The sequence below is a fragment of the Panicum hallii genome, chromosome 4 (assembly GCF_002211085.1).
Source record: "Panicum hallii strain FIL2 chromosome 4, PHallii_v3.1, whole genome shotgun sequence".
In the NCBI taxonomy this organism is placed as follows: Eukaryota; Viridiplantae; Streptophyta; class Magnoliopsida; order Poales; family Poaceae; genus Panicum; species Panicum hallii.
This window is the reverse complement of record NC_038045.1, coordinates 3831431-3856184: the sequence shown is the minus strand read 5'-3', so window position 1 is coordinate 3856184 and position 24754 is coordinate 3831431. Positions and strand designations below refer to the sequence as shown.

The 24754-nt window shown below is 48.1% G+C and overlaps 5 protein-coding genes across 5 annotated transcripts; all 5 read left to right on the top strand.

Annotated features, from left to right (window-relative positions):
- The first annotated feature begins 387 nt into the window (after positions 1 to 387).
- LOC112888396 (alpha-amylase type A isozyme-like) lies at positions 388 to 2844 on the top strand. The gene is made up of 4 exons (XM_025954605.1): positions 388 to 617; positions 738 to 870; positions 1508 to 2325; positions 2440 to 2844. The coding sequence occupies exons 1-4, from the start codon at positions 531 to 533 to the stop codon at positions 2713 to 2715; spliced, it is 1314 nt and encodes a 437-aa protein (XP_025810390.1). The 5' UTR covers positions 388 to 530; the 3' UTR covers positions 2716 to 2844.
- A 383-nt stretch (positions 2845 to 3227) lies between these two features.
- Positions 3228 to 8981, top strand: LOC112888395. The gene is made up of 10 exons (XM_025954603.1): positions 3228 to 3550; positions 5368 to 5417; positions 5580 to 5686; positions 6113 to 6389; positions 7180 to 7309; positions 7410 to 7669; positions 7780 to 7876; positions 7986 to 8055; positions 8467 to 8712; positions 8810 to 8981. The coding sequence occupies exons 1-10, from the start codon at positions 3250 to 3252 to the stop codon at positions 8850 to 8852; spliced, it is 1581 nt and encodes a 526-aa protein (XP_025810388.1). The 5' UTR covers positions 3228 to 3249; the 3' UTR covers positions 8853 to 8981.
- Positions 8982 to 9508: 527 nt separating this feature from the next.
- Positions 9509 to 12386, top strand: LOC112888394 (pentatricopeptide repeat-containing protein At2g18940, chloroplastic). Its single transcript, XM_025954602.1, has one exon. The coding sequence runs from the start codon at positions 9722 to 9724 to the stop codon at positions 12083 to 12085; it is 2364 nt and encodes a 787-aa protein (XP_025810387.1). The 5' UTR covers positions 9509 to 9721; the 3' UTR covers positions 12086 to 12386.
- Positions 12387 to 13970: 1584 nt separating this feature from the next.
- Positions 13971 to 16801, top strand: LOC112890802 (L10-interacting MYB domain-containing protein-like). The gene is made up of 4 exons (XM_025957664.1): positions 13971 to 14061; positions 15540 to 15640; positions 15744 to 16076; positions 16161 to 16801. The coding sequence occupies exons 3-4, from the start codon at positions 15768 to 15770 to the stop codon at positions 16713 to 16715; spliced, it is 864 nt and encodes a 287-aa protein (XP_025813449.1). The 5' UTR covers positions 13971 to 14061; positions 15540 to 15640; positions 15744 to 15767; the 3' UTR covers positions 16716 to 16801.
- Positions 16802 to 18665: 1864 nt separating this feature from the next.
- On the top strand, positions 18666 to 23795 carry LOC112890206 (probable homogentisate phytyltransferase 1, chloroplastic). Its single transcript, XM_025957106.1, has 12 exons — positions 18666 to 18993; positions 19986 to 20275; positions 20408 to 20491; positions 20575 to 20649; positions 20737 to 20820; positions 21247 to 21336; positions 22176 to 22277; positions 22467 to 22562; positions 22741 to 22812; positions 22875 to 22970; positions 23288 to 23392; positions 23536 to 23795. Exons 1-12 carry the CDS (start codon positions 18930 to 18932, stop codon positions 23575 to 23577), a joined length of 1200 nt encoding a protein of 399 aa, XP_025812891.1. The 5' UTR covers positions 18666 to 18929; the 3' UTR covers positions 23578 to 23795.
- Positions 23796 to 24754: the final 959 nt, after the last annotated feature.

The window sequence follows — 24754 nt, the reverse complement described above, 5'->3', positions numbered from 1 at the left end:
AGTACAGTGATCAACAGAATGCATTACACTTGGTCATTTACAGCCCTTCTTCTTGGCCTCTTTGCAGTATAGCAAATTGATCCGTGCTCATGTCCCGGTCAGGAAACTGGTACCCAGAAAAAGGCACTACATCCAAGCTCCAACAACCCTTTGTGCTCAAGAAGTTTGTGCCATCCACTCCCAATTCTCATCATCTTCTTCTTCAGCGGTGTGGTCTTGACTATTGAGTTGCCTGACGACGGGACACGGGATAACTCGTAACGGAGTTCCTGACGCATCCGTTGCCTCCAAGCAACTCCCTGTCATCATACTTCCACAGTACTCAGCTTCCAAGCTATCCTTTTCAGAAAAAATGCAGCAGGTGGCTATCCTTTTCGAGTTCTCCTCTCCAATAAATATCTCCCAGCATGTTCCTGCAGGCTGCAGCAACCTCAGTACCTCACCGCACTCATCCTCCTGACTTCTTGTTCACTTCCAAGTCAGTGTAGAGGCTTTCTGCGCAACAGAGGGACAGAGAAACAGAGAGAGAAATGGGGAGCAGGCAGCACCTCTGCTGCCTGTCGACCCTGCTCCTGCTCCTCCTCCTGGGGCTCGCATCCGGACAGGTCCTGTTCCAGGTAACCAAGACATTCGAACATCCTGCTCTGAAGTCTGAAGAAACGATGCAGCTAGCTTCCCCGTCGATCGATTTGCATGGTGGTATCCTTCTCTTCTCTGAAACGATCGAGCTGGTGCAGGCGTTCAACTGGGAGTCGTGGAAGCAGAGCGGCGGGTGGTACAACCTCCTGATGGGGAAGGTCGACGACATCGCCGCCGCCGGCGTCACGCACGTCTGGCTGCCGCCGCCGTCGCACTCCGTCTCCGCCCAAGGTCCGTCTGAACCTGTCTCTCCTTTCCCAATTCTTGTCTGAACATCAAACAAGCATCTTGAAAGCCGACGTGGAGTGGACAACACGCGAGCTAACCTGATTGGCGAAGTGTGCTAATTTGGCTTTTTGCTGGGGCAATCGATCAGAGCCTCTATAATAATATAATAATATCTCCATCCCAACTTACAATTCATTTTAATTTTTTAGACATATTTACTATACACTTAGATATACGCTATATCTAGATACGTAGCAAAAATTATATACCTGAAAAATCAAAATAAATTGTAATTTAGAATGGAGAGAATAGCTATGGAGTACTAATCAAAGAAAAAAACGAAACAAAAAAATATGTGACGTACAAAAGAAGTGCATATACTCCTTTTTTATCACTGGTGCATTGATCCATAATTCCATATGCTGGCTTTGTACATGTACTTGTTCTTTTCAAAATACTCGCGAAATATCATTATTCACTGCAGCGCAATTTTGAACACGTTCAACTGCAAAATTTTGTTTAAAATCTGACCATAAACAGTGAAAAAAAGGAACAACAATATATAGTAAGCTAACGCATATACGTATAGTGTGAACATGGATAATTGGCTATACAACGTATATACCGTATACCAGTGCAGGTTACATGCCTGGTCGTCTGTACGACCTGGACGCGTCCAAGTACGGGACGGCGGCGGAACTCAGGTCCCTGATCGCCGCGTTCCACGGCAAGGGCGTCCAGGCGGTGGCGGACATCGTCATCAACCACCGGTGCGCGGACTACAAGGACCCCCGCGGCATCTACTGCATCTTCGAGGGCGGCGCGCCCGACGGCCGCCTGGACTGGGGCCCCCACATGATCTGCCGCGACGACGCCCAGTACTCGGACGGCACGGGCAACCTCGACACCGGCGCCGGCTTCGCCGCGGCGCCGGACATCGACCACCTCAACGGCCGCGTCCGGCGCGAGCTCACCGAGTGGCTGCTCTGGCTCAAGTCGGACGACATCGGCTTCGACGCCTGGCGCCTCGACTTCGCTAGGGGGTACTCCGCCGCGGTCGCCGGGGCATACATCAACGGCACGGCCCCGAGCTTCGCCGTCGCCGAGATCTGGGACACCATGGCGTACGGCTGGGACGGTAAGCTGGAGTACGACCAGGACGCGCACCGGCAGGCGCTGGTGGACTGGGTGGACGAGGCGGGCGGGGCGGCGTCGCCGGCGGCGGTGTTCGACTTCACCACCAAGGGGATCCTGAACGCCGCCGTGGAGGGCGAGCTGTGGCGGCTCATCGACCCGCAGGGGAAGGCGCCCGGCGTGATCGGGTGGTGGCCGGCGAAGGCCGTCACGTTCGTCGACAACCACGACACCGGCTCCACGCAGGCGATGTGGCCGTTCCCCGCCGACAAGGTCATGCAAGGCTACGCCTACATACTCACACACCCGGGCAACCCATGCATTGTGAGTAGATAGCCGGCCGGGGTGGCCACCACCTCCGTTCCCGTTCTACTTGTCGCGCTGGACCTTGACATGATCTCTGAATCTCTGATACCAAATGCTCCTGCTGGATTGCAGTTCTACGACCATTTCTTCGACTGGGGGTTCAAGGACGAGATCACGGCGCTAGTGGCGGTGCGGAAGCGCAACGGCATCACGCCGGCGAGTGAGCTGACGATCCTCGAGTACGACGGCGATGCCTACTTGGCGGAGGTCGACGGCAAGGTGATCGTGAAGATCGGCTCCAGGTACGATGTCAGCGCGCTCATCCCCGCGGGGTACCAGGTCGTTGCGCACGGCAACGACTACGCCGTCTGGGAGAAAGGCGCCGGCGAAGAAGTGACTCAAGCGTAATCTCAATGTGATTCTAAATTGTAATACGATTTGTGTTCTCTACTCCATGGAATTTTTGCGAAGCCCAACGTTTTCGATGGTAAAAATCCAAAGTTCTCTGAATATGGTATACATGCAATTTACACTATACACCTTGGATTTCTTTTTATCCGTAGAACTTTGGGATTAAGAGGGCAGATTTTTTTTTTTTGGCTCACCGTCAACGAGAGCGCGCTGATACAGCTCTGCTCTACTGTCAACAAGCTCCCTCACGAACGAGTCAAAGCATGGGAAAGAGAACTTCCCCACAAAACAAGCTCACTGACAACGTGGGCCGCGAGAGCAACGTTGGCCACGTGGAACGAGAACGCAGCCACCCACCCGCGGCGGGAAGGAGCGGGGCGCTCCAAATTTGGAGGGTCATTAAACCACATGGGCCCCCACCAAACGGGCGACCCCCAATCTCGGCGCGGTTTAATTTTGGGTTTCCTTCCATTTCTTCCCTCCGCCTCGCCCCCTCCTGCCACCGCACGCACGAGCGCGCGCCTCCTCCCCATGGAGTCGTCCGCCGCGGGGGGCCGCACCCCTCCCCGCCCGTCGGCGTCGTACGCCGCGGCCTCGCCTCCGGCTCCCCCTCCGCCGTCGCCGACGGGGTGGCTCGCGGGACTCGTCTCCGGCGCCGGCCGGATCCTCGCCGCAGTGCTCGGGCCCGAGCCCTCCGCCTCCGCCTCCGTCTCCGGCTCCCGCTCTATCGCCTCTGCCGGCGCGTCGGACGGGGGCTCGCCGTCGGTGTCGTGCTCGCCGGCTCCGTGCCGGCTTCCTGGCCCTCGCGGCGAGGGTCACAATGGCGGCACCGGTACGCGACTCCTCGCATTTATGCTTCTGAGGCTTAGCGCCTTTCAGGCTCTAGGTGCCGGATTGCCGCCGCCGCCGTATCTAAATGCTTGCGCCGCGTCGCGTTTATTGATGCTGCGTACAGGGGTACAAACGGCGGTTCGAACGCCTTAATTTCTGTGAAATTTAGCCAAGTTTGGCATTTGGGCTTTGTAATAGTACTGTGTGGACAAATAGTAAATTCTACATTGGATGCTCGACGGTTTCATGCTTCTCATCTGCATGGGAGACAATGGTTGCTTCTTTATTGCAGTTACTTAGGTCATGCAGGCATGTGACTGCAAATTGTCAATCCATGCTCATCAATACAAAAAAGGTGTCGGATCGTGGGCATCACTACATTGGCACTAAGCCACTATTTCGGCGAAAATACTTCTTAAGCCGGCTGCGTATCTACAGAATTTCCAGTACTAAGCATATATGTTTGAAGTTTGAACTGGATGGGGAATGCACAAATAGAGACCTGCAATTGTTTGCCAGCAACTAGGTGGTCCTGGATGGTCATATGAGCATTCATATTATGGGTCCAACATACCTCCCTCCTTTAAGGATGTAATTCAAATTTTAAATTTTTGACCTGAGAGGGAGATAAGGTATGCATGTACTGAGACATAGGACTAGCAACCTCGAACTTAGAGATTTTTCAATGATTTTTTTCCCACCTTTGGAAAGTGGCACATGAATCATGATGACCACTAACTCAGCAATATGATTTACATGATGCGCCATATCAGCAAGGCTAGCAGATGTGCCAGCCAGACTAGAAACTGTTATTCAGGGCTTCGTTGAACCTTGTAGTTTATTGGCAGTCTCAATCTTCCTCACGGAACTAGTGGGTCATACCACCACTTTGAGTTCAGATGTAGTTTATCCTTAGAATACCATGTACTAAGCATATGTCTGAACTGCTTGTGGAATGTACAAATAGAGACCTGCAGTTGTTTGCTAACAACTAGGTGGTCTGTGGTCCTGAATGATCATACGCATTCATAGTATAGATCCAACATATTGCACAGTATGGACCATTGAAGCCTTATGGGACCCCCACTTATGATGCAATTCAAAATTTAAAATTTTGAACTGAGAGGGAGATAAGACATGCATGATTTAAGACATAGGACTAGCAGCTCTGAACATGGAGCGTTTCATGATTTATCCCTTAATTAACAAGAGGCACATGAATCATTATGACCCTCACTCAGTAATATGATTAACATGATGTGCAGCATCAGCTAGGGTAGCGAATGGGACAGCCTGACTGGAAACTGTTATTCAGGGCTTGATTGAACCATGTAGCTTATTGGCAGATCATTCTCATGGAACTATTGGGTCCTACCACCACTTTAGGCGTCTTACATTATTGCGACATACTGTCTGAGCTGCTAGTCATTCTATGCCATGGTTGTTTCTTTTCTAAGATAAAAACTATTTCGTTTCTGAACAACCCAAAAAGGAAAGATAGCTTTAAATGTATTTTAACTTGTGAATTTACCTCAAATCATTTGCACAGGTTATTTTAAAGTTCCTTTGTTTCTCTTATTTCCTATATTTTTGGAGTCATAGTTGATACCTTTTGCTGTTTGTCATTTGCTCAGTTTTGACGAATGTATCTTTCTGACTTAAATTTCATTATAACCTAACTTGTAATGTCTTAGGTATCAAGTATTAACCGTGTTCCTGTGCTTGTTTGTACTACTATTTATTCTTTCCTGTAAATAGGGTGTACGTTTTTTATTTATTGATTTGTCAATCAGTCCCACAAGCTGCTTTTTTTAACAGATAACGATGATTCCTCACTCTTTCCTTTGAGAAACGATCAGTTCAATCAGGTATTCCGTGTCATTTTGTTTATTACGTAACATATTATCTCCCCGTTAGTTTGTAAACAAGTTCCTCTCACTTGGTTAGAAGATAGGAGTGAAGGGTTAGTTATCTGAGCACTTCACAGTTCCAAACATATTGAAGTGATATAGAACTGTTTGTGATTTTAGGGTGAAAACAAGACTGTTCAAAAAAACTATGGGTCCCTAGCAATTGTCTCTGAGATTGAGCCGAAGGATGCCATAATGCAATTGCTTATGCAGGAGACCTATTCAAGGTATCGCATTGTATATTTTTTTATTTACTTCTATTCTTCCTTTTTGATATTACTGTTTGGTTTGCATTTCGCTTTGTCATTTAGACAGTATTTTTTATTCATATACTTTGATATGACATTCTATAAATATGTTTCATGCTCAAAACAAACAATTGGTTTGTATGATTCTTTTGTGTATGCTAAGTTGCTAACTCTGCATTATTTATTATATGGTAACCATGAATTGTCTCCTACTGTGATACAGCAACAGAAGCTCTGAGTGGTGCTGTCCTATTCTATTAACATATTTTATATAATCCTGGACAGATTAATATTTGATAGTGGCAGTGGTTGAAAAACTATAAATGATTTTTTTTTCGAGAATGTGAAAACTATAAATGATGTAACCAATAGGCCATACTTTCTGTTCTTTTATTTTTATATCAGGTCCGAGTGCAGCAAGTTTATAAAGATAATTCAAGAGCGGGTTTTGGACTCAGATTCTGGTGATATAGATGCTGGTGGCTTTGCTCTTACAAGTGCTCAAAGGGTTGGCAGACAAGCAGTTGACGGGTATTCTTCATTTAGTCCAAATGAATCCTCACCCGCTACTTCAAGTCTTCAAATGCATCGCTGTGATAATAGTGCTGCTTTGGGCACAATTCCAAAATTAACTCATACCGACCAAAGCCCTTTCATCCAGAATGCTAAGAACGTACAGCCTGTGAGTGCTTTTGCTTGTAAATTTTTTGTTTGTTTCAGTGTATATACTAACTGAAGCCCATCTGACTTCATTGGCCCTTTTCTGTTCTGCTGTCAGCATGCTAATATGCCATTCTTCTGGCAAGAGTTTTAAGCTATAAATCATGACCCCATGCTACATTGCTGCTCAATGCATACCACTGCAATATGTTTTGTTGATTAGTTCACACACTTAAAAAACCCCTGGAAGTAGTGAATCTCCAGGAATTTTTCTAATCAGCCGTCCAGTAAATGTGTTCTGATATTCTCCCTAAATAGCATAAAATGTTAGTTGCCAATTTTTTGTTCAGTTACTGTCCTCAAAATTAGTGACCTTCAGTTAAGTTCACACTGACCTAGCTTATTATGGTTTTCTCCATGTACCTACAATATTAGCTTTCTTGTTTAACGTTTCTCTCCAACCTCACTACAATTACTCACTAGGATGTCCAGACTGGAGTAAAGTGTGTATTTTGGATGAACACACATAAATTGCTAACTATATGGCCTCAATCCAGTCTAAAGCACCGATGTATTGCTGTTGTCTGTATGCCAAAATATTTGGTATTTTTATGCGTCCAATGCAGTTAGTCCATTACTATATAAATCTATTTAAAGCTGATTAAATTGCATTTCTTTTTTTCACTAAAAACGAATTTAGCTTGACAAGTATTTTTTGAATCTTGCTGCCACAGAATTACTGTTTTGTTTTGGTTCTTTTAGTTATTCAACTTCGGAATGACACAAATTTATTGCTGCATTCTTAACTGCAGGTTCTCAAACGAAATTACTCTGTTAGAGAGGATGCTTATGGGGAGATTCGAAGAGTCAGGCCAAAGATCAATGGAAATCCGCTGAACATTTCAAAATTCAAGCAAGTTGATATTATTCGAAATCATCCAGGTAAAGTTTAATTGTTTGAGATTATTTGAGGGGGCCACTAAGCCTCACAAAAATTGTCATTTTGCTTACATACAACTTATACCTATTTTTAACTTATCAGCCGCGAATTCACATGAAGAGCTCACTGCCAGGGATCCAAATGCTTCCAGAGATGAAAAGAAAATATTAACAGATGTTATGGGAGCCAATAATTTAACATACCCTATCATTATTTCAAAAGTTGAAAGTGCTGATGAAATATTAGATGTCCCCAATAAACCTTCAGCTGTAACGCCACAGCTATTTGATTCCAGCTTCTCGCAAGCTGGTAGGAACCAAAAAGGTTTTGGTCCTTCAACACTTAATCAGTGTTCTAGTGAGGTACTGATATCCCACTGTGCCTATGATTTGCTGGTTGCTTTTCTTTCGAATCAATTACAAAAAGGTGCTATTTGATCTGAGTTCTGACATGAAGATGACTTTTATCATAGGATCTGAAAAAAGGCTTTCCTTTGAAGGTGGAACCTTTGAATGTATTTATTCCTTTCGAGCAGCAGATGATGGACTTATCACACCAGAAGCAAGAACGTATGTTGTCACCATTGAATATGTTTCCTTGCTGGTCATATGACTTATGAGATTTATGCCTCAATATCCTCTGTATTTATTATTGTTATTATTTGCATTTTCTAAGCAGATGCTGTCTGCGAGGATTCTTGCTCTCTCTCAAAATTAATGTTGAAGCAAGATATTGAGGGTGCATCCAGGTAGCATGTCATACCGCCCTTTGTATTATTCCATGCAAGAGTGCGACCAAGTTCACCACTTGTGGTGGCTGTCCTTTTCCATCAGAATTTGCCAATTTGGATCAGTTTGAATTCAATTTAGGACCAAAAATGTCATGACAGCTTATGATTTTGGTTGCTATATAGGATAATGTTGTTACTTTAACTTCGTGTTCAGAATGCAAGATCTTATATTTCTGGAGCACATTTGCCTCTTTTACTTTGAACTGTCATCTCCTGACCAGTTGAACTACAAGTTCTAGCTAACGGTTGCAGGTGCAGCAAACATACTGTACCATATTATGCTCGAGATTTTTGTTTTGTTTCGATCTAGCTGTCAGGTTTGATGCTTTGCAAATATGCCAATAATGTAGTCTGCCATGTCTAATTCAGCCTGCCGATGGCCCTTCAACTACAAAATGGCTCCAAGAACCGCAGAAGAAGGCAATCCAGCTCACAAAAGACTGCACCATCTCCAACAAGGTCACCTGCAAAGGGACCACGTCGAAAGAACAACGACGTCGTAGTCAAATCGGAGATGGACTTGCTTGAGCAAAGCAAGCTGGTACTGACGGAACAAGGACCGGAGTTGGGCGACGTCCCCGTGAAGAGACCTGTTGGGCGGCCAAGGAAGGCGAGGTAACTTACTTCTTTCTTTCTTTCTTTCTTTCTGGAACGAGGCGAGGTATTCTTTTGATGTCCTCGGTTGTAATATTGGCCTACTTTTGTAAACTAGGGTTGAGCCTAGCACAGTTGATCCGAGCACCCCTGCTTCGTAGGTTTTGACTTCTGTTCGTCTCGAATTTGGGTGCCTCTCAGTTTCTTCTAACTTGTGTAAAGTGTAAACTATTTTAACGCCAATAGCTTATGGTACTTCTGAAGAACCTGGAAGTCAACAGTCTTTTTCAGAGAACATGTGTGTAGTGTGTAAACCAGTTAGCATGTTTAACTATTGTTCACTTCAAGGGACAAGGGGAAAGATAGGCAGTTTGGCAGTACACAGCAGATGTACGATTTTTTTCTTAGTTGTAGTGATATATCAAATCAGCTCTATATAATTCTGCTTCCTGAAGATTAGCGTAAGATGCAGATAATCAAAGTTCTAGCCTGCCTTGTGTTGTGTTACACAAGTTGAAGCACATCAATATTTTCAGGCACAAATCATGTGCCGTTTCATCGCCAGTCGTAGCTTCAGCTTGCCTTGCTGCTTACCTGGAGAGTGTATCCAACTGAAGAAGCTACGGAGTAACAGATGCAACCAGATTAAAGATGGCAACTCTTGTCAGACAACAGGGTCAAGGCCCGGACACGGGAATCGACGGCGGGTGGTCAGGAACCACCGCAAGGAGCCGCCAGATCAGATGTGCCGGCGGCGGATTTGCGCCACTCGATCAGGGATCGCTGCCACCGAGCCGATCAGGCTGAGATCTCCCAGACCGAACAGCGGGGCGGGGGCGGGACGCCGGCCTCCTCCCGCCAGCCACCTCCCGTCCACCCGCTGCCGCCACCGTATCCGTAAACCCCATCCCCTTCTCCCCTACGCCGCGCGCGGAGCTCCCCTGCATGCTCCCGCCCCGCGCCTCGCTCACGAGCTCGTAGCCCGTCGCCTCCCGCGCCCAGCGGCCCACCCGCGCCGCCGCCGCCGCCGATGGAGGCCACCGGGCGCGGGCTGTTCCCGAACAAGCCCACCCTCCCGGCGGGGCCCAGGAAGCGCGGCCCGCTGCTCCCGTCCGCTCCCCCGCCGCCGTCGCCCTCCTCGCTCCCGCTCGACTCGCTGCTGCTCCACCTCACCGCGGCGCCGGCCCCCGCGCCCGCGCCACCGCGGCGGCCGCACCCGACCCCGACCCCGACGCACTCCTTCCTCTCCCCGGCCGCGCAGGCGCTCGTGCTCGCCATCTCCTCGCACCCGCTCCCCACGCTCCAGGGCTTCCTCGCCTCCCGCCGCGACGAGCTCCTCCGCGCGGACATCCCGTCCCTGCTCAAGGCGCTCGAGCTCTCGGGCCACTGGGAGTGGGCGCTCGCGCTCCTCCGGTGGGCCGGCGCCGAGGGCGCCGCCGACGCGGCCGCGCTCGAGATGGTCGTCCGCGCGCTGGGCCGAGAGGGCCAGCACGACGCCGTCTGCGACCTGCTCGACGAAATGCCGCTCCCGCCGGGGTCCCGCCTCGACGTCCGCGCCTACACCACCGTGCTGCACGCGCTCTCCCGGGCGGGGCGGTACGAGCGCGCGCTCCAGCTCTTCGCCGAGCTGCGGCGCCAGGGGGTGGCGCCCACGCTCGTCACCTACAACGTCGTGCTCGACGTGTACGGCCGGATGGGCCGCTCGTGGCCGCAGATCGTCGCGCTGCTGGAGGAGATGCGCGCCGCGGGGGTCGAACCCGACGGCTTCACCGCCAGCACGGTGATCGCCGCGTGCTGCCGGGACGGCCTCGTGGACGAGGCATTGGCATTCTTCGAGGACCTCAAGGCCCGTGGTCACACCCCGTGCGTCGTCACGTACAATGCGCTGCTGCAGGTGTTTGGCAAGGCTGGAAACTACACGGAGGCGCTGCGTGTGCTCAAGGAGATGGAGCAGAACGGGTGTCAGCCGGATGCTGTGACATACAATGAGCTCGCCGGAACATATGCCAGGGCTGGGTTCTACGAGGAGGCTGCCAAGTGCCTGGGTACAATGACCGGCAAGGGTTTATTGCCAAACACCTTCACATATAACACCGTGATGACAGCGTATGGGAATGTTGGGAAGGTGGATGAGGCACTTGCTCTGTTCGACCGGATGAAGAAGAGCGGGTATGTTCCAAATGTGAACACATACAATCTTATCCTTGGCATGCTTGGCAAGAAATCAAGGTTCACCGTGATGCTAGAGATGCTTGGCGAGATGTCAAGGAGTGGATGCACGCCGAATCGAATCACATGGAACACAATGCTTGCAGTCTGTGGGAAGCGTGGCATGGAGGACTATGTTACCCGGGTTCTGGAGGGGATGAAGTCTTGTGGGGTTGAGCTGAGCCGAGACACCTACAACACGCTGATAGCTGCATATGGGCGGTGTGGCTCAAGGACTAATGCTTTCAAGATGTACAATGAAATGACCAGTGCTGGCTTCGCCCCCTGCCTCACCACATACAATGCATTGCTGAATGTGCTGTCACGACAAGGTGATTGGTCCACCGCGCAGTCAATTGTTAGCAAATTGAGGACCAAGGGATTCAAGCCAAACGAACAGTCGTATTCGCTGTTGCTCCAATGTTATGCAAAGGGCGGTAACATTGCAGGGATAGATGCTATCGAAAAGGAAGTTTATGGAGGTACAGTTTTCCCAAGCTGGGTTATATTGAGGACCCTCGTGATCGCCAATTTCAAGTGCCGCCGACTGGAGGGAATTGAGAGGGCATTTCGAGAGGTAAAAGCCCGGGGTTACAAACCTGATCTCGTCATATTCAACTCCATGCTCTCAATGTATGCAAAGAACGGTATGTACAGCAAGGCCACCGAGATATTCGATTTGATCAAGCAGAGCGGGCTGAGCCCCGACCTCATCACTTACAACAGCTTGATGGACATGTATGCGAAGTGCAGTGAATCATGGGAGGCCGAGAAGATACTGAATCAGCTCAAGAGCTCTCAGGTGAAGCCCGACGTCGTGTCCTACAACACGGTCATAAACGGGTTCTGCAAGCAAGGGCTGATCAGAGAAGCTCAGCGGATCCTCTCCGAGATGATCGCTGACGGCATGGCCCCCTGCGTCGTGACCTACCACACGCTGGTCGGCGGATACGCCAGCCTGGAGATGTTCAGCGAGGCTAGAGAGGTCATCAGCTACATGATTCAGCACAACCTGAAGCCTATGGAGCTGACCTACTGGAGAGTAGTCGACAGTTACTGCAAAGCGAAGCGGTACGAGGAGGCTCGCGACTTCCTGTCCGAAGTCTCAGAGACTGACCCGAAGTTCGACAAGAAAGCGCTGCGCACGCTCGCGGACCGTGTAGAGGATGCGCAGTTCGGAAGGTAGGCTACCCGTGCTGAAACTGCAGCTTGCGTATGCGTGCTCAAGTTTTGATAGGGAAGATTACTATTAATCCTGAAGAGCCTGCGTTCGTCAGAGACGGCGATAACACCGCACCTGCAAACGGTGCTGTATGATTTCGAAATACTCTCATTGTTGTACTGGTGGTGTACAGTGTACCTATAGCCACATTCTGCTGTAGTACATACTTTAGAGTACATGAGCATGAAGCCTGAAGGCACCTGATGTACCATTCAACTTTTTTCCCCCTCTCTGAATATAGATTACAAGATTGTTCTGATCTCAAGTGAGCAACCTCATCAGTCTAGCAGCATCCTCATTACTCTGCTCCATCCATTCATACTCTTCGAGCTGACCGAGCATTTCCTTTCCAAAAAAAAAAGAACCGACCGAGCAGTACAACGAACCTGGTCGTATCCCTGCTGTTCCCCTTTTCATGGCTGGAGCTGAAAATATCTGGTCGTTGGGCGGGGCTCTCCGGAGTGCTGCGCCGGGTTGGACGGTTCGTCAATGGCGATGGCCTTGTATCTTTTGAAGTGGCTCCTCGACCGCATCCTTTTCGATGCCCTGCCACGTAGTGCGTAGTTTATATTACACGAGCATAGGAATATAAGGGTAATTATAATAGGGTTTATTGGCGAGTTTCATAACATGACACATCAGCATTTTTTATGATGTGGCACTGATTTAATGAAGAAAGAGAAGGAACCAGTTTCATCCCCATGACACTCTGCTAACTCGTTTACAAGACGTCGAAAATGGCGTGAAACGACCACTGTAACCGCCGTTGTTTCATGGGGATACTATGCGCCAATAGATCAACTAGCATTTAATTACACTGGTTAACTTTGGAAATAGTGAAATGAAACTCTCCATTGAGACATAGTGTTTCATTTATCCCCAAGCTGACGTGGTATTTTTAGAAATAGGGATACGAAATCCCCCATTATGATGTGATTAGCCTAATAATACATCCAAACTTGTGGCGCTCGCGGTAGGGTAGGCCGGGCGGGGCCCCTGGGGCGTCTCGTCACCGCCGTATGCCCGTAATGCTTTCACGTGCGAGCCCTGCTTGATTCCGATTCGGATCGTACGAGACGACTGCTCCAGCCCGGCAGGCAGGCGTGGCCTCGTGGGCAGGGACCGCGCGATCGCGATCCTCGGACGGGGAAGGTCCCGGCCGGGAACCCGTCTCGACGCGGCGGCGAAGATCGATCGCTTTCCATCCCCGCGCGTCGCGGCACGGACCACCCCCCCCCCCCCCCCCCCCCAATTCTGCCACGGCCGGCGTCGCGCGAGGCAGAGGCACCGGGGCTCTCTCTTCCCAGATGCGCAGCCTCATCAACTCGTCAGTCCAGTCAGCAGCAAAAGCACCGTGCCCGTGTCGGGTGTGATCCACTCCGCCCGTCGAAAGGGCACCATCCTCGATTCAGAGAAGATCACTGCACTTCCTGACTCGCTGGCCAGGCTCGGACTTCCGAGTCAGAAATACGCTGATGATAACGGCGAGCTATAAGAAGAAAGCACGATGGCCAAGTGGCTCGAGGGCAGCTGCCGTGCGTACCGCAGTTGGACGGTTCCGTGACGGCAGCGTATGTTTAGTTAGGTGATCGATCTCTGTCACTAGAGACCACGGGTGGCCTTGGGCGCTCGTCTTTTCTAGACATCTTCAACGGGAGCAGCAGGTACACCTCAGCTGCTATGTATAAACCACTCGTGTGTCAACTCGACGTCAACTACAAATAGATAGATAGCTAAAGGATTACGGCAGCGTTTGGTTCAGCATCTCACGGGTGCGTTTGCGTTCGCAATGTGGAAGCCAAACGGAGCGTAACGCACCTCTGCGTTTCGTAACGCAGCAGCTTCTCGTAACGTAGCTCCCACAGCCGGTCGGGGACAGCTTTCGCGGCGTTGGCAGCGGGAAGATGCAAGAAATTACCCGCCTGCCATCCGTTACACAGGTACCGGTTCGATTCCTTTCCCTTCGTTCTCCTCTCGCTTCCCCCAATCCTGCACCATCGCGCTAGGGTTTACGCTGCTCCCCCGGCGGCCGCGCCCCCGAGCCCCCGGCGCCGGCGCCGGCGCCCCCGCGCCCCCGGCCCCCCGCCGCCCGCGCCCCCGGCCCCCCGACGCCTGCCGCCCGCGCCCCCGCCGCCCGCGCCCCGACGCCCAAAGGTGCTCCTAATTCAGAGTTTTCCCCTCCTGTGCGGATAGGAATTCTGAAATGTGATTCATCCCCCTGAGTGCTTCGTTGTGTGGTTACTGTCTAGGAGTTGCATACAAAACTATCAGTTAAGGAGACATCATTACAAGTAATAAGATACTAATCAGAATTTTAAAATCCATGCTCCTTAGTGAACCAAAAAGGTAATCAGTTTATTTCATTATATAAGGCATATTTGGCTATTTGAGATATCAAAAAACATGCAGGTAGACGCCACACTTTGTTTTTCTGTTTCTTCCGTAATTTATTCCATCCTCTTGCCTAAGAAGTTATGCAAGGTATTGTAGTGATCCTCTAAAATTCTCAATCTTAGAGCTTTCTTGATATGATGAAAAAAATGAAGCTAGGGTATTCTAAAGTGATGTGAACAAATAATTCTTCTGAGCAATAATATTCTCTAGCCAACAACAATTTCATGTAGATACTAAACGTAAAGTTAGACTTACTAAAGTTGAAAAACAAACTTATCTAAGACCATGTCAATAAAAAGATTCCATTTGTGCTAGAGAGTAGGCAGAATGCAACACCTAAATGACCATGTGAATTGATCTAACTATTTCCTCAAGACTAAACTATTTTCATTCCTACATCAGATTGATCCAGTATATCAACCTGTGCGTGACTATGGATGGGACTCTTTAACTGTCTCTGTTAATTCGTCACCACCGTGTCCCTTCTTACTAGAAGGGAAGATATAGCATGGTTGTTCTCCTAAATTTCCAGTAGCTTGGGCACCACTTCCTGAAGGCCAAACTGCTTTCTCGACAGCATTCACACCAAAAACTGAGACCCTGAAATGCATGTTCCCATCATATTCGACGACAAGGAATTCACCCTCCCCTAAACAATTGCCCTTCACAAACTTTTAGACCATCCAGTGGACAGAAACACACGACCATAATTTCCTCTAGCTCAACAGGCCAAGTCTTCCCTTCAGCATTCTTAAGTAGGGCCTTAGCAGATGAAGCCACTGTGGCAGCAGATATGTTCTGCGTCTCTCCTCTGGCCACGGCCCTGGCCACTCTGTACAGATCTCCAGGATGCCTGTGCCACGGCCCTGTGCCACTTGGATCACCTTTCTTTTATATGGCATTTTGTACAATTTTTAGCACCAATGCCACTAAAATTTCCAATACAACTTTTTCCTAGCATATAGTAAAATAGCCTTTTGTTCTTGTCCCTTGCTATACTTATATTTCTGTATACTTGGTGCAGGTTCTTTGGTTGCTGCTGTCAAGAAAGAATACAGGAAAGCGACATTGTGCATCCATCCTGATAAGGTGCAGCAAAAGGGTGTCTTGCAGTATTTTCTTCAGGTGTCTTTGCTTTTTAAATTTATAAAGTAGCATAGTCACCAGTTTATTTCTATTTTCTTAACATTTGGAATAATACATCGATTGCTTGTGAATGAAAAATTAGTTGATTGCGATCCTCACATTAGTGATGGGTGAAAAGGCGGTGTGGGATAATGCCACTTTGAAGCACTTCATTGATATTTGCAAGGAGGAGCTTATTCTTGGGAATAGACCAAATGGTTGTTTCACTCGAACTGGTTGGAAGAACCTTGAGGATAAACTTCTTGCAAGAACCGGGTTAAAACTAGTGAGGTCACAATTGAAGAATAAATTGGACAACATAAAAAAAGATTACACCGTGTTCATGGAACTGAAAAATGCTGCCACTGGGCTTGGATGGGATGATACGAATCAAACTGTTGACTGTTCTAGCACGTGGTGGGATGAACATCTTGCGGTGAGTTAAGTTTTCTTTTTTGAAGGGAATTATATTTGCCTTTGACAGGAATTCGTTCCTAACCTTGCTAAATTTATTTTACAGCGATGCAATAACCCAGAGAGAGATATCAAGTGTGTCCATGTCAAGTTTCGAAAGCGGGGGTCGAAGTACCTTGATGATTTACATCTGCTGTTTGAGAAGGTGCATGTCACCGGTGCTTCCGCATCATGTCCGGGAGATATTTCTTCAAATGACTCGAGTGATGAGGAACCAGTGGAGATTACTCCCATTGAAAAACCAAAACCAGCCGGAAAGAAGCGCAAACAATTGTCTAGTCCGATTGAAGAGAAGGAGGAGAAGAGTTCATTTTTTCGGATGTACAAGAACACATGCATGAGGATTGAAAGTGCAGCTGATAAAATTGGGTCAAGTCTTGAAGCATCATCGGCTCCTCCCCAATCAAGCCGTGTTCCAACTATTACAGAAGCTATGAGAATGGTGAAGGATTGTGGGATTCAAGAAAAAACTGCTTTGATGCACACAGCTTACTTATTACTCATGAAGCCTGAGTTTAGAGAGTTTTTAGGTGCGCTTGAAACAAATGAAGGAAGGTTTGATTTGATTCAGAGGGAGCACGAGATAAAGAAGGCCACATAGATCAATTTATCTTGTGTTTCAACCATGTATTTGCTAACATTCTCGTATATTTGAACAATTGTCTTGTATGTTGGAACCAGTGTTGTTTTTATCTTGGAATCAGTTTTGTTATGTATGTTGGAACCATTTTTGTTATGTATCTTGGAACCATTTTTATCTTGTATTTTTTGAACAATTTACTTTGTTTATGTAGATGGATGCGAATATGGAAGAGCTGGCTAGAAAAGGGCAGCAGTCTCTTCTTTCACTAAATGAGTTATCTCAACATGCTGCGCTTTTTGGAAATCTGGCTAATCTTTATAATGAGCGATATGCTAATAAAGCTGAATATAGAGCAAAAGAAGATCCGGAATCTGATTATGATTGGGTCATGAAGTGCTTCAAGCGTCCAAGATACTTTTACAAGATGTTTCGGATGAGTACAGAGGTTTTTATGGCTCTTCATGATTTATTGGTGTCTTCATATGGTTTGAAATCCTCTAGAAATGTTACATCAATAGAATCATTAGCAATGTTCTTATGGATTGTTGGAGGGCCTCAGTCATTTTCCCAAGCTGAAAACCGTTTTGTCCGGTCAACATGGACAGTTCATATGAAATTTAAGGAGGTATTGAAGTGTTTACTTAAATTAGCAAAATACAACATCACACCGAAGAATCCAACATTTAGCAATGAACATGAGAAGTTAAAAGAACCTCGTTTCTGGCCTCATTTCAAGGGTGCTATTGGTGCAATAGATGGATCACATATTCCGGTTATTGTTCCGGTTGATGAGGTAATTAACTACACTTGTCGTCATGGATATACATCACAAAATGTACTTGCCATATGTGACTTTGATATGAGGTTCACATTTGTGGTTGCTGGATGGGCGGGTTCCGCCCATGATACACGGATGCTTAACCATGCATTGGCAAACTTTCCTTCATTTCCTGTACCTCCTAAAGGTAAATTGTCCCTTATACACTTTGATCATCATTTTTTACAATGCTAATATATTTTTTATTTTCAGATAAATACTATCATTGACTCCGGTTATCCAAATCGAACCGGATACCTTGCACCTTTTAAGGGGACTACGTACCATATACCAGAATTTCGTCATCGTCGTGGACGTCCACATCAAGGAAAGCATGAGTTATTCAACTTTTTGCACTCCTCTCTCCGCAATGTCATTGAGCGAGCATTTGGAGTTCTCGAGCAAAAATGGCGCATATTGAAAGCTATGCCGAGTTTCTCAGCTGACCGGCAGAAAGAGATCATTATAGTGTGTTTTGCGCTACACAATTTCATTCGTGATAGTCAGTTGCGTGATAAGGAGTTTGAGAGGTGTGACGCAGATGAGGAGTATATGCCAGGAGGCATCAAATGTTGAGGAACAAACTCAAGATGATGGTCGTGAGATAGAGGGGGAGAATGAAGTTACTATGAACACAATTCGTGATAGGATAACTGTTTCGATACAAAATGCAAGGGGAACATGACATTGCTACGTAGCTGACAACTCTTTTAAAATTAACAATGCACTTATTTATATATGTAACATAATTTCGTGAAAAATATGTCGCCAATGTAAAGTTTACATCATTACGCTCATTTTACATATAAACAACATATCAGGCTCTCAGGGGCATTACGGACATTTTACATCAATTCACAGTTTCACAGCAGGTTCAACCAAACGGCGTTCAGCTTTCTCACAGCAGCTTTCTCACAGCTCACGGCCGAGCACCCTTCCTCTTCAACGGTTACGATTTTGACGCACGTTCCAAAAACCAACACGATCTTGCATCTCCACCCCGTGATCCTGTGGCCGTGCACGCCTCGCCGCTTGCGCACGGCGCCCTCGATGCCGACGGGCCCCGCGCCGCCCGGTCGCCCAATCGCTGCCCGCGACGGCGACCGCCGCGGCAACAAAAACCACTTCGAGACTCGTGCCGCGGCCTTCTTCCGCCCCGGCACGGGCGGCAAGACAGCGAGAGGGCCAGAGGGGCATTGTAGCGTGAAAAGGGCTGCGGGGGAACGGCCGTGACCTGGCAAACTCCCAAGGGTCCATCCAGCCGCGCCCGCCCGCCCGCCGCAACGCGACGAGCGCCACCTGCCGCCGCCCACCTCGCCTCTCCAGCCTCCGCTCGCTCGCCTCCGCCTCGCGGGCTCACTCCCTCCCTCGCTCGCTCGCTCTCGGCTTCCACCGGCCGGCCGCGGCGCCAAGGGATGGACGCGCTCCGCCTCCGCCCGTCCCTCCTCTCCGCGCGGCCCGGCGCCGCAAGCCCGCGAGGTGAGCTCATTCCTTCCCCCCGGCCCCTCTGCGGGCTTGCCCCCCTTCCCACCAGTGGCAAAGTGATGCGGTAGCAGTTGCTCTGTCGGGTATTAATGGCGAAGGGAGTTTCGGCCGTGATTAGGAAGGATATGGGTTTATTCGGTTGCTCAGCGTCTTAATGAGGGTTTAGTCGCGGGGAATCGAATCGGGCCTGATTCCTCTTGTGGTCCACCTCACGCTTTAAAGGGGAAATGGTCAAAACCATGAGGGAATTTTTGGTTTGGTTTGGGGTTGATTCTGATTTTTATCAGGATAAGTATGTGAAAGGGAAAAGTCAAAGTAGTTAACCCATTCCTGCTCATCGAAAAGAAATTAAAACCTTGCCTAATTTGGGTGTGCAGTTGATTCTGACTTTTATCAGGATAACATGTGAAAGGAAAGGTCAAAATAGTTACGTTATGAATTCCGATTGTCTTAATTTACAGAAATTAAAACCTTGCTTACTTCGGTTAAATGAAGGGGATTGGTAAACCCCACCTTTCTGTCGATTCAAGGAGATGTTGAGACGTTACTAGTGATTGAGACGGACATGTCGATTACTTTATGAAAGAGATATTTTTTAAGGCTTCCTGGTGTTTAAAAATACTCCAACCTTTCTGCTAAGATCTTTGTTGCCTATGTAGGATTCTAAATTTCTAATACCTGTTCTGAAATAACAAGATGCTGTAGTGCCCCCAACGACAGTGACATATCCGCATATGTGTATATATTGAAGTTTCTATCATACTTTGCATTTGGTAGATGATCTGATACAATAGGGGAAGCACGCATTTCTTCGTTGACTAATCCCATAGTCCAATGTTAACTGTAGTAGTAAAAGGTCCATGGTTGTCAGACACTAAGTGGCATGCTTATGTTGAGCTTAGTAGTCACATACTGTTTCGTTCTTGGTGGGATTTTCCCATCTTACTTGTGCGCTTGACCTAGTATTGAAATGTTTGACTTTCCAGATCATTTTCTACCACCATTTTGTTCGATCCAACGAAATGGTGAAGCGCGAGTTTGTTTTTCTGGACAAAGGACCCAAGGCCCTTCCTTGTATCACAGTCAGAAATTCTTCGATTGGCAATCCTCCTATTCTAGGATATCACGTCAGTCAACAAGTACTTCTATTAATGCTTCGGGTCAGCCACTGCAATCTGAACCTGAAGCACATGATTCTGCAAGCATCTGGAGGGCAATATCGTCTTCATTAGATGCATTTTACAGATTTTCCCGGCCACATACTGTCATAGGAACAGTTAAGTCATGTTGCAGTTTCGATGCATTTAGATGAATCTTCAGTGTGCAAGATCTTTTGATGAAGCTAGCATTTCCTTGTACTTTTTTTCTCTTTCTCTTCATTGATCATGATATTTTCTGGTTTAAGCAGGCATTAAGCATAGTCTCCGTTTCCCTTCTAGCTGTCCAGAGCTTGTCTGATATATCTCCTTTGTTCCTCACTGGTTTGCTGGAGGTAGTAAAACTTTGAGCATTGCTCTCCTTGTACAAACACAAAAATGTATGGTTTCATTTTGCTGCATTTGTACTCTTATGTAGGCAGTGGTAGCATCTCTTTTCATGAACATTTATATTGTTGGATTGAACCAGTTATTCGACATTGAGATAGACAAGGTATTTTGAATTCACTACAACCTTCATTATAGTAAATGCCTTTTACTATCTTATTGACTGCTGGAAGCTTTTTTTTTTACTATCTAGGTTAACAAGCCAACTCTTCCACTGGCGTCTGGGGAATATACCCCTGCAACTGGGGTTGCAATAGTATCGGTCTTTGCAGCTATGGTAACTATGGTCTTTCAGTATGGAAGAAATTGGAAATTCATTCATGTTTTATTTTCACTTCCCTTTTGCGGGATAGATAGATCCTGAACCTGAAATGGCTAAAGTGGTGCCTCAAACTAAGTGATATGCTCTTTGGGGTATTCCTGTTGAAGTCTTGAGTATTATTCTTTTGATTAGTGGTGCTCAGTCTCAGCTAGTGAGATTGAGAAAATTTCGACTTCTAGTGAATTATGAATATGTATTGTAAAACTGTAGTTCCAGGATCTCCAATTACTAACTTATATAAAACTATAAGATCTGGTCATTTATGCCAATGGGTTTGTAGATTTCTGCTAATATCGATCAGGACCTTTATTAAATAGTTATTATTCTGAATTTCATTGCTCATAGTTATCAGACTGACAGCATGTGCTATGCATATTGCAGAGCTTTGGCCTTGGATGGGCTGTTGGATCACAACCTCTGTTTTGGGCTCTTTTCATAAGCTTCGTTCTTGGAACTGCATACTCAATCAATGTAAGAGCCCATGTCTCTGGGCCTGGGCCTGGTTTTACCATTTGAAATTTGACTAGGGCTTTTTGTATGAGTTCTGATTCCTAGGCTCGTTTACAGGATTTGCTAATGTTGTTAATGGGTCTCTTCTGCATTGCAAAGGTTTCCATTATGTAATCTGCAACTTAATTAGCAGGCCCTGACTTCTAAATAAGTCTAAAGGGTTTTTTCTTTCAGTTACAGTGTTGGCTAACTCACATGCAAACAGACAAGTTTGCTAATCAGACACTCTGAGCTAATGCCTTCATGTCTAGAGCAAACTCATTTTGCAATTATAGAACCACAAACTAATGAAATGCTTATACAATCCATCCCGTTTTGACTTTCATATATCATGAAAGGTGATGCGAACTGAGTGGTGAAATTCCTCTGCAAGTTGCTCAGAAGACTTAAATGGGCTTTACAAATTTAACTGATGAAGCATGAGATGCACATACCTCAATTTTGATGGGCCAAATGGACCATGGAGAGAAATTAAGGGTTGAAAATGGACCATAGCCCAAATCTGAGGCAGCAATAGTCAATAGGGTACTATTCACTTCAAAGAAAAGGTGGTAGTTTTAGATAGATACTGAATTTTCCTAAATTTTCTACTCCTTGGACATACATATTTAGGGAACAATCTTTCTTCATTGGATGAACAATTGACAGCTTCTTTAAAAATGAATGAACAGATGCTGTAACTTATCGTGCCTTTTCTGGTATTACTATTATTATTTAAAATAGCACCAAGTTTTGTGAGCAGCAGTTGTCAGTACCTGAATTACCTAAAGAAACTGTATTTATGTCTTTGTTCTTTACAGCTGCCGTACTTAAGATGGAAGAGATCTGCTATTGTAGCAGCACTCTGCATATTAGCAGTTCGCGCAGTGATTGTTCAGCTAGCCTTTTTTCTCCACATTCAGGCAAGTCTTCCTGTTGCATCCTTTTTAATGCAAAAATAAATCTGTATGAAAAACAACAAAAGCTTTTGGGATGTGTAATTGCATTCTCATATGGAATTTCTCTGGAACTCAAATGGTAACTGCGATATATGGTTTGTGCTGCCTATCATTTTCCTGAGTCCTAACAGGCTGTCCATGCAAATCTACCAGACCTTTGTTTTCAGAAGACCAGCAGTTTTTACGAGGCCATTGATGTTTGCAACTGGATTTATGACGTTCTTCTCAGTTGTAATAGCACTTTTCAAGGTAATAGCGAATTATATGGAATGCAACTCCTTCAAAAAATCTAGCAGAAGTTTTTGTCTGCAGTCTGCACTGATATGCACTCCGAATCTTGATCGCATTCTGTGGCATGTCTAAATATATTCATCTGGTAAGAAAATGCCCTACTACTGTGCTGAATGGAATTCACTATTTCCTGTAGGATATACCTGATATCGAAGGGGACCGTATATTTGGGATTCAATCGTTCAGTGTTCGTTTGGGCCAAAAGAAGGTTAGTAAAAGGAATTGCCAAGAGGGTTACTCCTGGAGATACTGACATGAACTTTCATACAGGTCTTCTGGATCTGTGTTGGCCTGCTTGAGATGGCTTACAGCGTTGCGATACTGATGGGAGCTACGTCTACCTCTCTGTGGAGCAAAACCGCAACAGTATGTACCGTTGCTTTCTCCTAGTGTTCAGCAGCAATTTCAAGGGCTAGATTTATGATTGCTTAATAATTGGTCTGAGCTGCTTCTGCGCGAGCAAGACTGCAAGCGCCTGTGGTTTCTGCAGCGCTGCCTTTTCTGCCCGATTCCTACATGACGATATTACATCAGATTCGCCTTTTTTCTCTCCCAAAAATCGTATCCTAGCCTTTTCTATTCCCTCCCTAAGAATCTAAACTTCTAATGCCAAACAATTGGAAGGAATTGCCAGTTCTAGCCCGTTCTGGTTTGTCTCAAAACTTGCATGAATTTTCTTGCAGATTGCTGGGCATTCCATCCTCGCGGCGATCCTATGGAGCTGCGCGCGGTCGGTGGACCTGACGAGCAAGGCCGCGATAACATCCTTCTACATGTTCATCTGGAAGGTAATAACCGAAACACCCCGCCGACTGTCCTGGCCGGCCTAACCCGCCTCCGGATCTGCTCGCCCCCCTTGGATCCGGGAGGCCGGCCGCTAACCGCGTGGATCCGTTACTGACCATTTACTCCCCCCCACGTGGCCCCGCAGCTGTTCTACGCGGAGTACCTGCTCATCCCTCTGGTGCGGTGACGCTCGGCGATGGCGAAGGCGGCGGCGGCGGCGGCGGGGCAACGACTCCACGGGAGGGCTTTGAGTGCCGGAGTAAACGCCCGTTTGAAACCGGCCGCACATGCGCGTGCACGAGGGGGAGAGGGAAGAGGATGGATTGGCAATTGGCAGGCTACGGCCGGCGCCCAATAAAACGGAATAAAATTCCCCACCCCGTGTACCGCGCGCTGGCTTGATGATATCCGGTGTGTCCGTCCGGGCTGACACCTGACCTGACGATACGATATCCCCTCTCTGCTCGCACAACCTCCAACCCCCCGACGTACCCGGAGTAACTAGACCAGGTGAGTGAGCTGTGGCCCGTGGCAGGCGTCGTGGTATGCTCGCTACTGGTCGGCTAGTCTGAGCTGAGCGGAGCAGAGCTCGGTGGCGTGCGTGGTACTCCGTCGCCCCGTCCTCCCGTCTGCGCCTTGACTTTGCAGCAGCGGCAGCGAGCGTAGCACGAGGGAACGAACGAACGAATGTATGGTGCGTCACGGCCTGGCGCCGGTCCGTCAGCCCTGCCCCCGGTCCGGGTCCGGGCCCGTGTTCTTCTGTCCGAAAAAGATCGCCTGTCAGGGGACCGGATCGCCTTGCCCTTGCTCTCGCTGCAGAGACAGAATTTGTGCCGGCCCGTGATACGCGATCGCGCGCCGGTATCGTCGGTGCTCGATCCTGCGGCAGGTAGCAGGTCCCCCAGGTCGACCGCGCGCGCCCCGACGTCGATGCGCTGCGCCCCAGCGAACGCGAGAGCCAGGGCCCAGCGCGTGAGTGTGCGGTGCGGCTCGCGTCACCCCCCGCGCAGGCGGTTGGTTCGGCTGGCCGTCGGCCGGTTGGGGTCGGGTCGGGCCCGTCCGGCGGCTGCTCCACTGCTCCTCCCTGGTTGCAGCCCTGCCGGCCGCGCCTGCTGCTGCCAGGCCTGCCAGGTCGCCAGCGGGAGCAGAGGGCACCGGCACCGCTCGCCGCTCACCGGTTCGGGATCAGCGCGCACGGGTTCCCAGGGGCCATTACTCGCGCCTGCGAGGCGGAATTAAGTGACGTCGGGGGGAGCTGCCGTGCTCGCCTGCTTCGTACGTGCGCTGTCCGGTGGTGCAGCGCAGCCCGGGACCGGGGTGGCAGAATTCGCGCCGGGACACGGCGGAATGAACCGGGGAATGCA

What these genes read in the sequence shown, in the direction of transcription:
- LOC112888396 (XM_025954605.1), top strand. Translation starts at nt 531, where the DNA reads ATGGGGAGCAGGCAGCACCTCTGCTGCCTGTCGACCCTGCTCCTGCTC. An exon ending in CCGGACAGGTCCTGTTCCAG is followed by an intron (nt 618 to 737) that starts GTAACCAAGACA and finishes GAGCTGGTGCAG; the next exon opens with GCGTTCAACTGGGAGTCGTG. An exon ending in ACCCGGGCAACCCATGCATT is followed by an intron (nt 2,326 to 2,439) that starts GTGAGTAGATAG and finishes GCTGGATTGCAG; the next exon opens with TTCTACGACCATTTCTTCGA.
- LOC112888395 (XM_025954603.1), top strand. Translation starts at nt 3,250, where the DNA reads ATGGAGTCGTCCGCCGCGGGGGGCCGCACCCCTCCCCGCCCGTCGGCG. An exon ending in GAAACGATCAGTTCAATCAG is followed by an intron (nt 5,418 to 5,579) that starts GTATTCCGTGTC and finishes TTGTGATTTTAG; the next exon opens with GGTGAAAACAAGACTGTTCA. An exon ending in ATGCTAAGAACGTACAGCCT is followed by an intron (nt 6,390 to 7,179) that starts GTGAGTGCTTTT and finishes TCTTAACTGCAG; the next exon opens with GTTCTCAAACGAAATTACTC.
- LOC112888394 (XM_025954602.1), top strand. Translation starts at nt 9,722, where the DNA reads ATGGAGGCCACCGGGCGCGGGCTGTTCCCGAACAAGCCCACCCTCCCG.
- LOC112890802 (XM_025957664.1), top strand. Translation starts at nt 15,768, where the DNA reads ATGGGTGAAAAGGCGGTGTGGGATAATGCCACTTTGAAGCACTTCATT. An exon ending in GGTGGGATGAACATCTTGCG is followed by an intron (nt 16,077 to 16,160) that starts GTGAGTTAAGTT and finishes TTTATTTTACAG; the next exon opens with CGATGCAATAACCCAGAGAG.
- LOC112890206 (XM_025957106.1), top strand. Translation starts at nt 18,930, where the DNA reads ATGGACGCGCTCCGCCTCCGCCCGTCCCTCCTCTCCGCGCGGCCCGGC. An exon ending in CACATACTGTCATAGGAACA is followed by an intron (nt 20,276 to 20,407) that starts GTTAAGTCATGT and finishes TGGTTTAAGCAG; the next exon opens with GCATTAAGCATAGTCTCCGT. An exon ending in TTCGTTTGGGCCAAAAGAAG is followed by an intron (nt 22,813 to 22,874) that starts GTTAGTAAAAGG and finishes ACTTTCATACAG; the next exon opens with GTCTTCTGGATCTGTGTTGG.